This window comes from Hipposideros armiger, unplaced genomic scaffold (genome assembly GCF_001890085.2).
Source record: "Hipposideros armiger isolate ML-2016 unplaced genomic scaffold, ASM189008v1 scaffold_82, whole genome shotgun sequence".
Taxonomy (NCBI): domain Eukaryota; kingdom Metazoa; phylum Chordata; class Mammalia; order Chiroptera; family Hipposideridae; genus Hipposideros; species Hipposideros armiger.
In genome coordinates this window covers 995,003-1,011,524 of record NW_017731432.1, presented here as the reverse complement: position 1 = coordinate 1,011,524, position 16,522 = coordinate 995,003, and the positions used below count along the sequence as shown (strand labels likewise).

The following is a 16,522-nucleotide window of genomic DNA, read 5'->3' as shown; positions in this document are numbered from 1 at the left end:
TCTGAGCAGCAGGACCCCGGTTCAGATCCCACATATGAGGGCCAGTGATACTGCCCTCTACAGCTAAGATGCTGAACAACAGCTCAAACTGGAACTGGGCTGCTGTGAGACGCCGGTGACGGCGTAGGCTGCAGCCCCTGCTGCAGTGGGTTGCCATGGGCTACCGTGTGTAGCCAGCAGCCAGCGTGAACAGCCGTCTAGAAGCCAGCGACTGATCTGTCTCAGCTGGGAAGAGCGCAATGATTGTGCCTACTTGGGCCAGTGAAGCAACGTCTCCACAACTAGACTGAAGAACAAAAGGACAGCAGCTTGTCTGTTCCCCCTCCCCCAATTCTCCAGCACTGTTCCCATCCCCCAATTCCCCAATAAAAAAATCTTAAAAAAAAAAAAGATAGAGGGTTGAAGCTAGATTTAAAGAAGTATTTGGAGCTTTTTTTTTTTTTTACTAATTGGAAGACGTAACTACTATAACCATCTTATTTTTACAATTTCTTAAGTGATACATTCTTATTGGCTTTTCCTTGCTAACAGTGGACAATTAAACTTCTTTTTACTCTTTCATAAAATGAATATTTTGGGATAGGATGATCCCTTCCATCTTCATCATTGCCTGATTCTTAGTTGTTTAAGTAAAAATGGATATGAAAAAGTGTTTTGTACTCGTGTGTGTGTGTATGTGTGTGTGTGTGTATGTGTGAAAGAGGAGAGAGAGAGAGAGAGAGAAACAGTGAGTTTATATTGAGATAAACCAAAAAGATTTACTTGTATATTGGGTTTATCAGTTGGCATATTTGGTTTCTTCTTAAGAGATCATTAAGAAGAAGAACTTTCCTACTCTACTGTCTAGATCATTTCTAAGTATTTGTTAATCCTATCTCACATCTGTTTTGGATTTTTGAAGGGAAGCTTTTTAGGCACTATGATATACCATCTATAAGAACTTGTCTTGGAGTCAGGCCACTTGGTTGGGGACTTTGTTCCACTGCTTACTTTGCAACATTACACTTGGGCAAGTTACACTCCCTCTATGGGCCTCGCTTCCTCATCTGTCTAATGAGGCATTTCTTCTATTTAACCTTTAAGTCCTTTCCTAACAATCCATGATTCTGTAACTTATCACAGCATATTTTGTGGCAGGAGTAGCTGGATTCCAAAGGGAAAACTTGATATCGCCATTCCCTTTGAAACATTTTTTATCTGTTACCCATTATGTCTGCTACAGGATTTCGGCTGAATGCCTCCTCTTGGCCCATGTTCCTTTTGAAGACGCTAAATGGAGCAGAGATGGCTCCCATCAGGATTTTCCACAAGGTATGGTGTCCCTCAGATATCACCAGCTCCAAACTGCTTAAAGTCAAATGCTTACATTCTTCCAATTACTGAGCCTCTGATGTCTCTATTGTATTTATGGCCTGAGGATGCCTTCTCAGAAACTAGTTCAGCAGAAGAATTTTTTAGTATCTTATGAAGCAGCAATTATGCCCAGAGGAATATTAGACTTTAAGTTAGGATTCCTGGTTTTTGGGTTCCAGCTCTGCCAATAATAAGCTATGTCCTTTTAACCTTGCATATAAAATAGGATTCCATCTATCTCACAGGGTTGTTAAGTTAAATTGTGTTTACTAGTAAAACATATAAAATATGCTGGAAGTCTAAAGGAGCCATTCTCATTATATTGTGTTGTCAGAAAAATCATGACGTATTTTTTCTATGTATTTTGTTGCAAAAATGTGTTATGACTTTTTCGACAACCCAGTAGATATTAGAGTTTCATAAGGTCCATATGCTAAACAGAGAAAAAGAAAGGGGACGATTTTTTTGAATGCCTACAATGTGTTTGGAGTTTATATACACTACCTCATTTAATATCCACAGTTAACTTTCTGAATCAAGGATTATTATTTCCATTTAACAGTTAAGGAAACAAATTTTTTGAGTAAGGAACTTGCTCAAGATCACATGGCTAGTAAGTGGTGGAACAGGGATCCCAAACCTGTATTCATTCTTCCTTATTTTTCCAGGGATGAGGCACTTGGTCTGTTCTCAGTTGCTTTAATGAGGTTAGAGTTACTATAAAGGGGACAGAATTAGGCTTTTCTAAACTGCTATTAAAGCCTAAACCCTGAGAGCACTTTGGTTCCCAGAATATAGTCTATGGGGCAACTGAAAAACCCTTTCACTACAGAATCTCTCAAAATATTGGGGGGTTGGGGGAGGGAAGGCAACAAATATGCTTTTAAATGCTTTGCTGAGTTTATTAGAAAGTAAGAAAACTCCAGAGGCCAGGATGAAGAGGGCAAACTAGAGTGTGGAGTGTATGTCCTGACCCCAAGGTGATTAAGGGGCTTTGCCAGTTTTACTGTCCAAGAATCTTGTCTTTTAACAGCCACGATAGGATAGAAGATGAAGCCTTGGACCCCGGCAGGCCATGGAATGGACCCGAGACTGCCACATACAAAACCAGATCAGACCCCTCAAATGTTTACTCAGTGAAATGACTAGTACACTGATGAGGAAGAGTCTCTGCCTGGGCTTGGATAGGGTGAGAATGGAGTCACCACCTTGACCTTGATAAAACAGTCTTCCCAATGGAAGTCCAAGGTTCAACACAGGACCTGTCCTGTCTAGAAACTCCAGAGTTGTATGGAGATATTTCTGAGTGCCTGGCAGAAGCAAACCCAAAGCCTCTCTAGAGGGTTTGATTGCTTTCAACCCAGATTTCACAGAAGTCCTGAAAGTAAAGTACCACTGAAGATGAGTACTGAGTTCAGAATTACAGAACCTTCAAAACAATCCAATATGGTGGGGCATCAATAGACACAACAAACAGTAAGGTTAGAATCCTGAGGACTTTCAGATAATAGAACCATCAGATAGAGATTATAAATTAAATATTTGAAAATGATTTAAAAATGAAGGAGTTTTTAAAATGAGAAAAGTATAAAACCCTGGGGGTTTTTTTGTTTGTTTGTTTGTTTGTTTGTTTTTTTAAGCTGAGCCATCCTGCTCCCTGTTGGCAGCTCAGCGGCTGCTCAGCTCGGGCTGGACTCGAACTGCTGTTGCTCAGAGCTCAAACTCTTGAGCGAGCTCTTAACCAACTGAGCCACTTGGCCGGCCCAAAACCCTGTTTTTTTAAAGACAGATTTGAAAAAAAGTAAATGAACATTTAGAAATGAAATTTAACCATTAGCATTAAAAATTAATAAGTAGGTGTATAAGCAACTTAGATATAGATAAAGAAGAAGTAACTGGAAGATACGTAAGGAATTTCCCCAGCACAGAGAGATAAGGAGATGGAAAATGTTAAAGAGAAGCGACAAGGAGAATGATATTAGAAGGTCCAGTAATGCTAAACATGAAATCCAGATATATTAATCCTTAGAATAGAAAAGAGCCAATATTTGAAAAGATAATGACAGAATCTTCTAGAGTGTGTAATAAAGATACATATGTACCTTAAAACATTATGGGGCCGGCTGAGTAGCTCAGTTGGTTAAGAGCTCACTTAAGATTGCGAGCTCTGAGCAACAGCGGTTCGATTCCCAGCCGAAGCTGAGCTGCTGCTGAGCTGCCAACAGGTGGCAGGATGGTTCAGCTGAAAAAAAAACACAAAACGTGGTATAACTAAAGTCAAAAGTAATCCCACAGAATACCTTCAAAGAAGTTACAGTTAGGCTGACAGCACATTTCTTGACAGCAGCAGTACAAGCCAAAGATAATAGAATAATATCTTCAAAGTACTGAGAAAAATAGTTATCCACCTAGAATTTTATATCTAGTTAGACTATTATTTCAGAATGAATGTAAAATCAAGTCATTTTCAAACAAATTAATATAAGTAGATACTAATATACCTGCTGAAGGAACAATTGAAGAATGTATTTCAGCAAGAAGATAATTGAACCCAGAAAGAAAAAAGGAGATGCAAGAAGCAGTGGTGCAGAAAGACTAGCTAACATGTGGACAAAGCTAATCAGGCATTGCCTATAAATGTGTAAACCAAAATGTGTAACAAAAATGATTGTCAGTATAACAATGTAGAACTAAATTACCAAACACTTATTAACTCAGGAATAGTGAAATATTCTAAGGTTCTTGTGTTGTTTGGAGTAGAGATAAAGAGTTATATATAGACTTATATCAGCTATACAGTTATAACCCTAAGAGAATCCACTAAAAGACTATAAATAGAATGGTTACCATCTGAATCAATGAAGGGGGGAAAGGGAAGAAAATTCAGTCAGTTGTAAAGGAGAAAAAAAAGAACTTTATTAAGTAAAATAGAAATGTAGGCAATTATAATAATTGTAATAAATTTAAATATATCAGTTAACACACGAAATGAGCTTAAACTCGTCAGTTTAGTCAGACATAGATTAGATTGTTCTTAAATCTAGCTACATGTTATTTACAAGAGACCCTGCTAAAATATGGCACAAAATGTTGAAAGTAAAAGAACATAAAAGATATACCAGGCAAATCTTTATCAAAATCAAGCTGCTATGAACTATACTGAAATTAGACAAAGGAGACTTTGATGCTAAAAAAACATTAAAGAGATCACTATCTAATGATAAAGTATAGTTCACCAAGAAAATAAAAGTTATAAATATACATGCTCCTAAACATATCCTCAAAGTATATAAAGCAAAATTTGACATAATTACTTGGAAAAATTGGAAAATCTACAATCACTAGGGAATATTTTAATATACATCTCTTGATAACTGATAAACAGAAAAATTGGTGTATCAATCAGCATAAGCTAATTAGTATTAAATAAGTTGATCAACTTTTTAAAATCAGTTGCATTCCTATTTAACAGCAACAAATGCTTTGAAAATAAAAGTTTTAAAAATACCACTTATGATAGCAATAAAATTGTAATATGCCTATAAAAAAGTTAGTAAAAAATATAAGATATTTATAGAGTAAATTTTAAAACCTATATTAAAGAAAACTACATTAAAAAATACTTAACAAGGGCCAGCCAAATGGCTCAGTTGGTTAAGAGCTCGCTCAAGAGTGTGAGCTCTGAGCAACAGGGTCGCTGGTTTGATTCCTGGCCCAAGCTCAGCTGCCAACAGGTGGCAGGATGGCTCAACTAAAAAAAAAAAAAAGAAGAAGAAAGAATACTTAACAAATGGAATATACTATCATGTTCATGGGTGAGAAGCCTCAATGTCATACATACATACATAGGTTATTTCTTTCCAAATTAATTTATAAATTCATTGGAATTCCAGTCAAAATCCAAATGGGGTTTTTCTGTGGAACTTGAAAAACTGATTCTCAAATTCATGTGAAAGATCAAGGAGAAGGAATAGCTAAAACAATACTGAAGAATGACAAAGTAGGGAGATTTTTTTCTTCCAGATGGCCATTTAATATGATTGTTATTGGTACAGGATCAGACAGTAAAACCAGGGGAACAGAACAGAGAATACAACACTTTTTTGTGAACTCTGTCAATGCAGTTACATTGCAAATCAGAGAGAGGGAGGGAGGGAGACAGAAAGAGAAAGAGAGAACTCTAACAGTGTACAATGTTAAAACCACTTTGAAGAGCAATTTAACAATGTTTAATAAAGCAGAATATATATCTATCCTGTAACCCAGCAATTTACTCCTAGATATGTACCCTAAAGAAACCCTCCACGTTTATCCAAAGAACAAGTACAAGAATGGTCATTAAAACTCTTTTGAAACAGTAAACAATTAGAAAAACCTTAAATTCCAAAAAAAGAGAATAAATAAATTATGATGGGTACATATAATGGAATATTGTTAGCAGTTAAATTGAACTGGAGCTAAATTTATCAGCATGGATAAATTTTAAAAACATGTTGAACAAAAAAAGAAAGTTATAGAATGAAAGTACAGTATAATACCATTTATATACAATTTTAAAATATGCAAATATACATAAAAACATGCTTTGAGAATGGGATAGGGGAAGGGCACAAAAAGGGATTCAGCTTTATCTGTTACTTTTTACTTCTTAAAAAAAAAATCTTAAGCAAAGATGTTATTAACAAAGTAATACTTTGGTATACATTGAAATTCATTTAAAAGAAAGACTAAAGCTCCATTATAAATCTTACCTAGCAGTCACTTTTTAAGAATCCAAATGAAGTAGCAGTCTTTTGGGCCTAGGTCTATATATTTCTGTTTCTCATCTAGGAACCACCATCACCTTCTCACAACTTCTTCAAAATGGGAATGAAGCTAGAAGCTGTGGACAGGAAGAACCCTCATTTCATTTGCCCAGCCACTATTGGGGAGGTGCGGGGCTCAGAGGTGCTTGTCACTTTTGATGGGTGGCGAGGGGCCTTTGACTACTGGTGCCGCTTCGACTCCCGGGACATCTTCCCTGTGGGCTGGTGTTCCTTGACTGGAGACAACCTACAGCCACCTGGCACTAAAGGTAAAGGCCCATCTGTCAGCTCTTGCAGTCAGGACGACCCAGTGATAATGGAGATTACCCAGATCTCTCATGGTCAGCATATCTTCACCAGTAAACCTCACTAGAGGGCAGAGGAGGAGCAAAGGCCAGCAGCTTGGTAAAAAACAAAGTTTGCCCAAGAGTAATCAGAAACAGTAGGAATAAAATGTCAAATGAAGCTAGACATGAAGTTTGTGATAAAGTAAAAATCCCTGGCTCTATATATCTTGGTTTATTCTCAGGCAACTAGCTTCTCATCTCTGACTTTTGTTCCTAACCCATTTCCGAGTTTGAGTAATGTGATTCTCAGGATGCACATCTTCCTCGGGTCTTAGGGGATTATACGAGCGGGAGTAGTATTGTGTTATAAAAATACTTGATATGCACTGTAGCAGAATGGAAAAAGCACAGGCTTTGAAGTAAGATAGACTTAGGTTGAGTTCCAGCTCTGCATTTTACCAGCTGTGTGGCTTTGGGGCGGTTAGTTCACCTCTCTAAATTTCAAATTCCTCATCTGTGAATGAATAGCTACTTCATAAAGTTATGGTGAGGAATAAATAATATCACATGGGTAAATTGCTCACCTAATATCTGGCAAATAGCAAGTGCTAAACATGTTTTTATTGTATTGCTGCTGATATAGTAATGATATACTATGTTATATTATAATTGCACTATAATATATTACTACTGTATTATATATTTTAATACACTATATTGTCATTATTATAATACTATTATAAAAATAACCACTACCAATGGGAGACTATATATAAAGTACTAGAATAGTACCACTGAGTAATCGAATAGTAAATAATATTTCTAATGATGATGATGTTGGAGGTTATCCAAGATCGAGTGTGAGATAGCTGCTCTTAATAAAGGAAGTAATATGAATCTCATCCCCTTAAGTCTAAAAGTAGTAATGAATCTGAGGAAATGGAAAGTCACCCTTCCTGTGGTCTCTGGGTCACTTCTAAACCTCTGTTGAATTCATTCATTCAATTGGCCAACTATTTATTGAGCACCTCATTTTGAACCAAGCTGAGGATACAGCAGTTACAAAGATAAATAACAGTCCTGCCCTCGTGGCACTTCTAGTGGGATGAGATAGTAAACATTTTGTATTTAAATAAACAAGGTGATTTCAGATAGACAGTTTCTCCTAAGGAAATAGTTTGATAAGATAGTGACAGTGAAGATGTGATTGTAAAGGGAGTTTTTTGTTTAACAGCTCTATTGAAGTATAATTAAAGTAAAATAAATGGCACATATTTAAAGTATAAATATGTTTTATATTGAGAAGTTTTGACATATGTATGCATACATGAAACCATTACCACAATCAAGATAGTGAACATATCTATCATCGCCAAAAGTTTCCTTGTTCTTCTTTGTGGAGGGGGGAGCTTCTTTAGATACAATTTCTTTTCAGGAAAATATTTCTGAAGAAGTAATAGTTGAATTGAATGATGAGAAGGAGCCAGTCAAGGGGAGAGAATTCCAGGCAGGCCACTGGGACATATGTGCAGTGGTGCTGGAATGACTGCTCCGACCACAGCGCACTGCATGAAGGGGAGAGTGGCAGAAACACATAGGACCTTGTATGCCAGAGTGGGAACTTCGATTTTATTGTAAACACAGTAGGGAATCATTAGAGGGCACTATATAGGGGACTGACAAATCTGATTTATTTCTTAAAAATCACTTGTACTTGTATCCAGTATATAAAAGAACATTTACAATTCAACAAATAAAAAAAAACACCAATTAACCCAGTTTAAAAAATGGGCCAAGGGTTTGAATAGACTTTTCTCCAAAGATATACAAATGGCCAATAAGCACTTGAAAAACTTCTCAATATCGCTAGTCGATAGGGAAATGCAAACTAAAGCCACAGTGAGATACCACCTCACACCCATGGGTGTGGCCATAATCAAGAGCCAATAACGAGTGTTGACAAGAATGTGGAAAAATTGGAACTTTTGTACATTGCTAGTAAGGTTGTAAAATGCTGCTGCCACTTTGAGAATAGTTTGGAAGTTACTCAAAATATTAAACATAGAGTTACCTCTGACCCAGCAATTCCACTTGTAGGTATATAACCAAGAGAATAGAAAACATATGTCCACACAAAAATGTGTCATGAATGTTCAAGGCAGCATTAGTCATAATAGCCAAAAAGTTGAAATAATCCAAATGTTCATCTTCTGATGAATAGATAAATAAAATATGGTATATTCATGTGAAATATTATTTGGCAATAAAAAGAAATGAAGTACTGATACATGCTACCCCATACATAACCTTAAAAACATTATGCCAAGTGAAAAAAGCCAGTCACAAAAGACCGCAGATTGTATGATTGCATTTATATGAAATGTCCAGAGTAGGCAAAAACACAGAGACAAAAATAGGTTAGTGGTTATCAGGCGCTGGGTTCCAGGGGTGGGGGGAGGAAAACAGGGAATGACTCTAATAGGTATGAAGTTTCTTTTGGGGATAATGAATATGTTCTAAAATTAAATAGGGATGATGTTTGCACAACTCTGTGAATCTAGTAAAAGCACTGAATTACATACTTTAAAAGGGTGAGTTTTATGGCATTCGAATTATATGTCAATAAAGCTGTTATTATTATTATTTTTTAATCACTTGGGTTGCTCTGTGGGGAATGGGCTGTGCCGTGGTATCTATGGATGAGGAAGAGATAAGGGTGACTTGGATTAGGTTGGTGGCATTGAAGTGGAGGGAACTTAAGATGGGGGTCGGGGAAATGAGACACTCTTCCTGCATAAGGAAAGTGCTACTCCTCCCATATGCTTCAAGAAACACGTGCCCTGGCATCAGTATGAGAAGCCAGTTGCCATCCCTCTGCAAGTCCTGTGAGATATCTCTTGGAAGCAGCAAGAAGAGAAGCGCCTTGAGATTGGTAGTGGAGTCATTTTTGTTTACTTGAGACTAAAACAGGGTAAGCCTTGTCGATCCAGGCTGTATTCAGTTAGGTTTCTTTTCTCTCTTTCCTGCGTAGGGAACTGTTATTTTAATCAGCGAATCTCTTAGAGCAGTTAGGCAGTTCTCAGAGCCAGAAGAGCTGAGAAGAGCTTGAGAGTCTTTGTGTCGGTCCAGGAGCTGCTGGACATGCATTCCTTTCTGACTGCACACTATACAGATAAGAAACATGACTCACTATGTGGTTGGTGTTTCCAGAGGTACTTGCTGACTGTTTTCCTCTCCTCTTTTGTGTGTCTCTGGAGAGCTTAGATTTTTAAGAAGGACCAGGCTCAGAAGGTAGAGAGAGGCCTTCTTCCAGTTGGCATTTCCAGTCCAGGTCTTTCGATCATCATCCCAGCAGCCAGGTTGTTTCCCCCAACTCCCGCCTTCCCCACCCCATCCCCTCAAGCAGGCTCTGTAATGCAGCTTTCAGTAATAGAACCTCAGCCATCTCAGTGTCCTGGCTAAGGAGCAAGTGATACAATGTGGAAAAAATGTGGTTACTCATTTCACAAAACAAGATGTTCTCTGTGTATTAGCCGGTTCTCTTTCTAATCATACTATCTCCCCCTTTTCCACCTCTGGTCATTAGTGTGCAAATGTTAAAAAAATTTAAAACAATATAGTTGTTTCTTGCTCGCAGTAAGTAGGAAAAAATACCAATATTCATGTAATGTTCTTTCACACATTGTTTCATTTTATCTTCCTGGTAACTCTGAACTAGGTGTAATTGTTTTCAGATACATTTCATTTATGAGAGAAGTCGAGTTCAGAGGATTGTGACATCCGAGTCTAGAGGGAAAGGCCATGGAGACCTCTCAGTAGGACCAGCTGTCACGGCCATCACTTTGAGCCGTATTGCCTTCACACCTCTCCCCTGTACTCTCCCCATTCTCCTTTGGGCTCCCTTAAAAGCTTCACTTGAGACCCTGGATTTTGGCTTCCAGATCCTGCTATGAAACGGGAAAGAAGCAGCATAGAGTCATCTCATAGCATTGAACTTGGGTCTAACCCAAACTGGGCCACAAACTTGTTTTATGTCTTTGAGCAATCATTCCGAATGTGAGAGGTGGAACTCTATAGATGATCCTTAAGGGCCCTTCCGCCCTTGTAACACTGTCTAGTTTCCTGATCTTGGGGGTGGAAATAAGTGACTCTTATGACTCTCTCTACTTGATCCCAGATCCATCAGCTCACCTATCACCTAGCTCTGCCCTCCACCCACATAAGACTCTGCCTCTCTAAGGGGACTCCTGCTTGCCAGCTGTTTCTCCTTTGCTAAGCCAGATCCTTTTTAGCTCCTAAACTCCTGGGGCCAAGCCAACTTTGATGGACAGCAAATACCAAGCTTACAACTAATCCAGCGTACTTGGTTATAAAAGCTTTATTTTATTTTATTTTATTTTATTTTATTTTTAGCTCATCACTTTGTGTGTGTGGCTTAAAATAAAATTGAAACAGAGACATGCGTTATTTTTTAAATTTAAAAACCAAATAAAAAGTTCGATCCACTTAGTCTGACTGTAATGCTTATTAGGCCTTTTGCCATCATAATAATCCACTTAACTCTCCCTTGCTCTGAGTTCAGGCTAGACAAGCCAGTTTCAGATTTTAGCTTAGCTTTCTGTGTATTAATAATTTTACATCAGTAAGAGAACATGAGATTCAAGCTACTTCATATTTATATTTTTATTATAAATTAATCTGTTGCATTCTGGATTATACATCAGTCTTTTGTGACTTCATATAGTGTAAGCTGGGTCTCGCTGCTCTCTATATACAAATATAGGAGTCCAATAGACGTGCTGAGCATACCTGTTGGAGTAAATGGTCAGCCAGGCCTCCTGTACCCATTCAGTCTGCCCTTTCTACCTGTGCCTTCGTACAAAGGGAAAACTTCTAAATCTGACTCAGTGCTGTGGTTGATGTGTAGAAGTATTACCCCGGTCTGGAGAGTAAGAATTTGATGCTTAAAAACAAAACTTTTAGAACATCTCTTCCTTTTTTTCTGTGAAACATTCAAAAAGTGTTTCCCTTACTTTGTGAATGGTCTCTTCCTGTTGCAAAACTGCATAGGAAACTGTACAGTAATCACTTTGGGATTCTGGGTCAGAAAGAGGATGAAACCGCAATCCTAAACTCTGCAAGAAGAAACCAGGGTAGAGGCAAGAGTAACACAAGCAGGGCTCACCTGTAGGTCACACGACGTAGGTCAGTTCTACCTGTAGAGTTTATAGTTTTGTGAGCATATAGACCAATAAAGAATTACAGCTTTGCAGTCATAAAGTGCAAAGGGGCCCCTGGCCTAGATTGGAGGGTTGGAAGCTAGAGGTCAGGGAAGGCTTCCTAATGAAGTGACATCTAAGCTGAAACTTACAGAATGGGGAGGGAGGGAAAGAGCTGTAGCTAACCATGGGAACACATGAGTGGAGACCTGAGATTAAAAAAGAAAAAAAGTGTAGTTGAGGAACACAAAAATGTTTAAATGACCAGGTTGTAGCACGAAAGAAGAGTGGAAAGAGAAGCGTGGAGAGGAAGGCACAGGAAATGCACAGCTTCCCTTTAGACCATTTTAAGGAGCTGGGTCTTTCCCCTAAGAGCAATGAGAGCCATTGAATGGGCTCTAATTAGTGGAGTTCCAGGTCAGATCTGTGTTTTAGAAGAACCATTCAGGTAGCAGTGAACGGATGGGTGGCTTCCAGAAGCTAGAGACAAATGTAAATTAACAAGCTGTTATAATATTCCAGATGAGAGAGTGAATCGAGGCAGGGACATTGTAGTGAAAAGGACAAGATTGGGGCGGGGGCACATCCTTTAAACAAAAAAGCCAAAATGTGGGTTCTTAAAGTGTAACAGTCATCACAACTATTTTATTTATTTAACAAATAGTACATACTGCAACTTGTAAAATAATGCTGGTTTTTCAGTACAAGCTTTAATAAGGGAGCTAAAACTATTCTTTCTGTCATGTCTAAGAAGTTAGGATTTACTTCTACCTGAGTCCTAAAAAAAAGAACTAATTTATTAACTTCATCTTTATATCCCCAGCCCTTGGCACATAGTAGTTATTCAATAATACTTGTTGACTGAAATAGGTCATGCTGTATTTTCTGATTCCATTTCTATTCATTATCATCGAAAGCCATAATTCACTTAATTAAAATGAGACTGTACTGCAATTTAAATAGCACATTAAAAGTTATTTTAACTAATGTTCTATTTTTTTAATTTTGGAAACCTTACAGCTAAAAATAAGAGTGGCAAGGGCCACTCATCTCCAGAGGCTCATCCCTGAGCCCATATTCACCCGTCTCTCTGTCACTAAACGTATGTACACCTGTGCACCCAGACTTCTACCCAACTTCATTTTCTACTAAGCCACAACAAGCAAGAGAATGTCCTCTCTACAGGAAGCTTCTGGCTACCAATAGTGCCTCTTGTCTCCTGAGAAGGTGTGTTCACTAACCATATCAGAAAAAGTGTGGGAACATTGGGTAAGAAATGGAACAAATTATTTGGTGCCCTTATTGAGGACAGTCAGTTGGTTGTTTGGCTATTTTCCCTTTTCCCCTTTCAGATATACTAATTCCAGGCCTTGCCTTTATTTGACATACCATCTCCTCCCTACACACACACACACACACACACACACACACACACACACACACACACACACACACACACACACACACACACAGAAAATATCTCCTTACTCCAGCTTTGGTCTCATACTCTAATCACATCTAGAAATCTAGAAACTCTGGCTTTTATTCACCCATCTATTCAACAATTGTAGAGCAGCTCCTATTAGCATATTAAGCTCAGTGGAGTAGATAGAGAAGTGCCTCCTACCCAGGTTGATTGATTTAAATGAAAAAATAGGTGTGCAAACACATAGCACCAGGTAGACATAGCGGATGCCCACCGTATGTCCATTGTATCTAAATAAAGATGCCTAGACATCTCAAGAAAAGAGAGCTGCACACATAGAAGCATTATAAGTGCTCTACTTTCATCGGGAAAAATAAATATATTTATGAGATGAGGTTTGTGCAGTGAGCCAGTACTCCCGTTAACTGGTTTTCTCTTATTGTACACACAAATAGAACTAGGAATATGGGACATGAAGTGAGTGGCACTAGATTATGAAACAAGGGCTCTGGGCTCTCTCACTGATTCTAATTCTATCTGCCCAAAGGACAGAAAAACCCTGTCCCATGCTTCCCGTCCAGCTTCCTTAAGCTGCCCGTTAGCTCGGCTCACTTCTCTCTCCTCCTTTACCAACCACAGATGCCTGACAATGGTAGTGGTTTTTTGGCATGTGTAATGAAACAGCTGGAATCTCTCAAACGCCTGGAAATAGTGAGAAGTGACTTAGGCAGTTAATAAATTTAACCACACCTGCTGTTTTCTTGGGAATACTTAGACCCCTGTAGTTTTCTTTGGCATGCTTGTGTTGTAACACTGACTGTGTGCCAGCATCAATACATGTCAACTTGCAAAATCTCCTATTTTAAATAAGTGTATGTGGTTCTTAGGAAAGTCATACAGGAAACCAGTAATATAAACTTTGTGTTATTACATTTTCCCCTTAATTTCCTAGGTGATTTTTTGAGGAAATATTATAGTTATAAATGAGAATTTCTGAATATCAGTCATGACTTACTAGAAGAAAAACAAAACATAAACATTCATGTATTAATATATCAAGAAGATGAGGGAAACTTGACCAACTTTTAAACAGAACAAAGAAAGGCAGATTATGAAGATGATATGGTGAGAGGGCAGGACTTCATAAGCTTTTTAGATGCATTGTCTCATGCGAAGGAAACCTGGAATGTGAGCATTTGACTGGCTGACCAGCAGGCGCTTCGTCACAATGGGCTTTCATGCCACCTCTCTTGCGGGTGCCCTCGGCTTGCCCAGACACATTAGCAGACCATCTCTGAGAAGACATAGCCCTCCACTTGCTGAAATTGCTTCTGAATCCTCTTCTTTATTGCCCAGACAGCTGAGGTCAGGCATTCCTTTGAGTTTCAGTAATACAAGGTTTTTGAAGTTGGCTTGTGATCCCATTGTGATCCCAGATTTAATTATTCTTCTATTTCCCCCACTCTGTACAGATTTATCAGCCTAAAAAGTCCCCAGGAAAACATGAAATGTCTTTATAATGCAGAGGTCCTCTATTCATGCTGTAGGACTATGGGTAATGAGGGAAAGAAGGAGCTGGATATGGAGAACTGAAAGTGTTAACTGAGTTAGATAGGAGCCGCAGAGAACCCATGCTTTATCAAATGAACTGGAATTTGGAGGAATGGCGTTTCAGCCTTGGCGTCAGCCCAGCTGGCAGCATATATCTGAACCCAGCCAAGTTGAGCAAAGCTAATAAAGAACACATCCTCTAAATTACTATGCTGAAGCCAATGATACACTGCCATGAATGAAAACAAGATCCCAGTCCAGGAAACTGATAAACCAAATGGGTTTCCCCTGTTCTTTTTTCTTTTCCGTTGTTTATGTCCCATGTTGTGTAGACACACACACACACACACACACACACACACACACACACACACACACACACACGCTGGGCTTACTTACATTTTATGAATTTGTTTCCAATTCCATATGCTGTGTTGTTCTGCAGAGAAGAGAGATCTGTTAATGAATTCTTTGGGGCAGCTAAGGCTCCTAACTAAGGATTACTGGAGAAACCTAGAAATCAGCAGTACTCTATTGCCCTTCATAGTTATAACTGGGCATGTTCAGTTCTTGATCTTCCTTTATTTGAGGATACTCCTGTTTTGTTTCTTGGTTTCAGGGTAACATAGTGGAAAGAGCATGGCCTTTGGAGACCAAAAGATCTAGGTTCAAGTCCCAGCTTTAGCCCTGTGTCCTTTGGCAAGTCTTTTAACCTCTGTGAGTTTAGTTTCTTCATCTTTAAAATATCCAAGTATAGTGGTTGTCTCAGGAAAAGGCACTTATTTGATTATTTGAGTTGCAAGTTGAAGTGGCTACTCTGTTTTTCATGGAACATCATCTTTATTTAAAAAACAACTGACTTGGATATTTGGCAGACACTGTCTCCAAAATTAAGTGAACTGGTCACTTCAAGGAAGACAACCTATAAGCATTTGTTGTAAATAATAAATTCAAACTTTCAAGCAAATATTAGAATTTTGGAAAACTCGTAATCACCAACATGAGCTTAACATCTTCCCAATATGTTAAGACTTCAGAATCACTCTGTACCACATTCTCTCCCATCTAGAAGTTACTTTGGTTAAGATTCAGTTAGTTGCCTTAGTATTAAATATGAGATGTCAGGAAGGTAAAAGTCATAAAACCCTGGAACCTCAGGGTTAGAGGAAACCTCAGAAGGCATCAATCACATTCAACCTCCCATACAATTCAGGACTCGCCTTAAGACCATCCCCTATAAATACTCATCTAGCCCTCACTTAAATTCTTCCACAGCCCCAGAGATTGTAACCTTTCACAGGATCACCTTCCTTCAACGTGAGATAGCGCTAATGGCTAAAAATGTTCTTTTTTTTATTTTGAACTGAAATTTGCTTTCAGTATCTATCCACTGGCTCAGATTTTGTTTCTTGTTTCACCTGGAACCTTTTCAGGTAGCTCTTGATACTCATTCCTCCAGGTCATTTTTCTTAGATATTTCTGAGATCGGATAGTTTCCAAGCTCCTCATCAGCTTGGACTCGCTTCGTGATCCATTTCGGTGGACAGTGTTGTGCTGAGAGTGAACTCACACATCAGGGATGGTCTCACCGACAGATGGAATGGCACTCTCACTTCCTTTAAAAGGGGACTCCGAGTATTCTATGACTTGACTTGTTGAAGATAAGACATTGCATTTTTTCTATTTTTATATTTTCACATGGTAATGTAGACACTTAATGTTACCTTTTATCTAGTCTTAGCACGAGTTGAATTTCAGGGCATAATGGCCATGTTAGGTAAGGGGATCTTCTGATAGTTTTGTTTTTTGCTACTGAGGGGTAGGGAATGGTAATTCACAAGATTTGAAAATTATTTTATAGTTGTCTTTTATTATAATAAC

The 16,522-nt window shown here is 38.4% G+C and overlaps 1 protein-coding gene across 8 annotated transcripts in view; it reads left to right on the top strand.

Moving 5' to 3' along the window:
* SCMH1 (Scm polycomb group protein homolog 1) overlaps nt 1-16,522 on the top strand; it is a 151,864-nt gene that overhangs the window by 81,785 nt on the left and 53,557 nt on the right. For 7 of the 8 annotated variants that reach the window (XM_019643795.1, XM_019643800.1, XM_019643792.1 and 4 more), the window contains 2 exons: nt 1,223-1,311; nt 6,184-6,427. The exons of the other annotated variant lie outside the window; for it this stretch is intronic. In XM_019643795.1, coding sequence (XP_019499340.1) covers nt 1,223-1,311; nt 6,184-6,427 — 333 coding nt within the window. The remainder of the gene's footprint in view (nt 1-1,222; nt 1,312-6,183; nt 6,428-16,522) is intronic. 8 annotated transcript variants of the gene reach the window in all.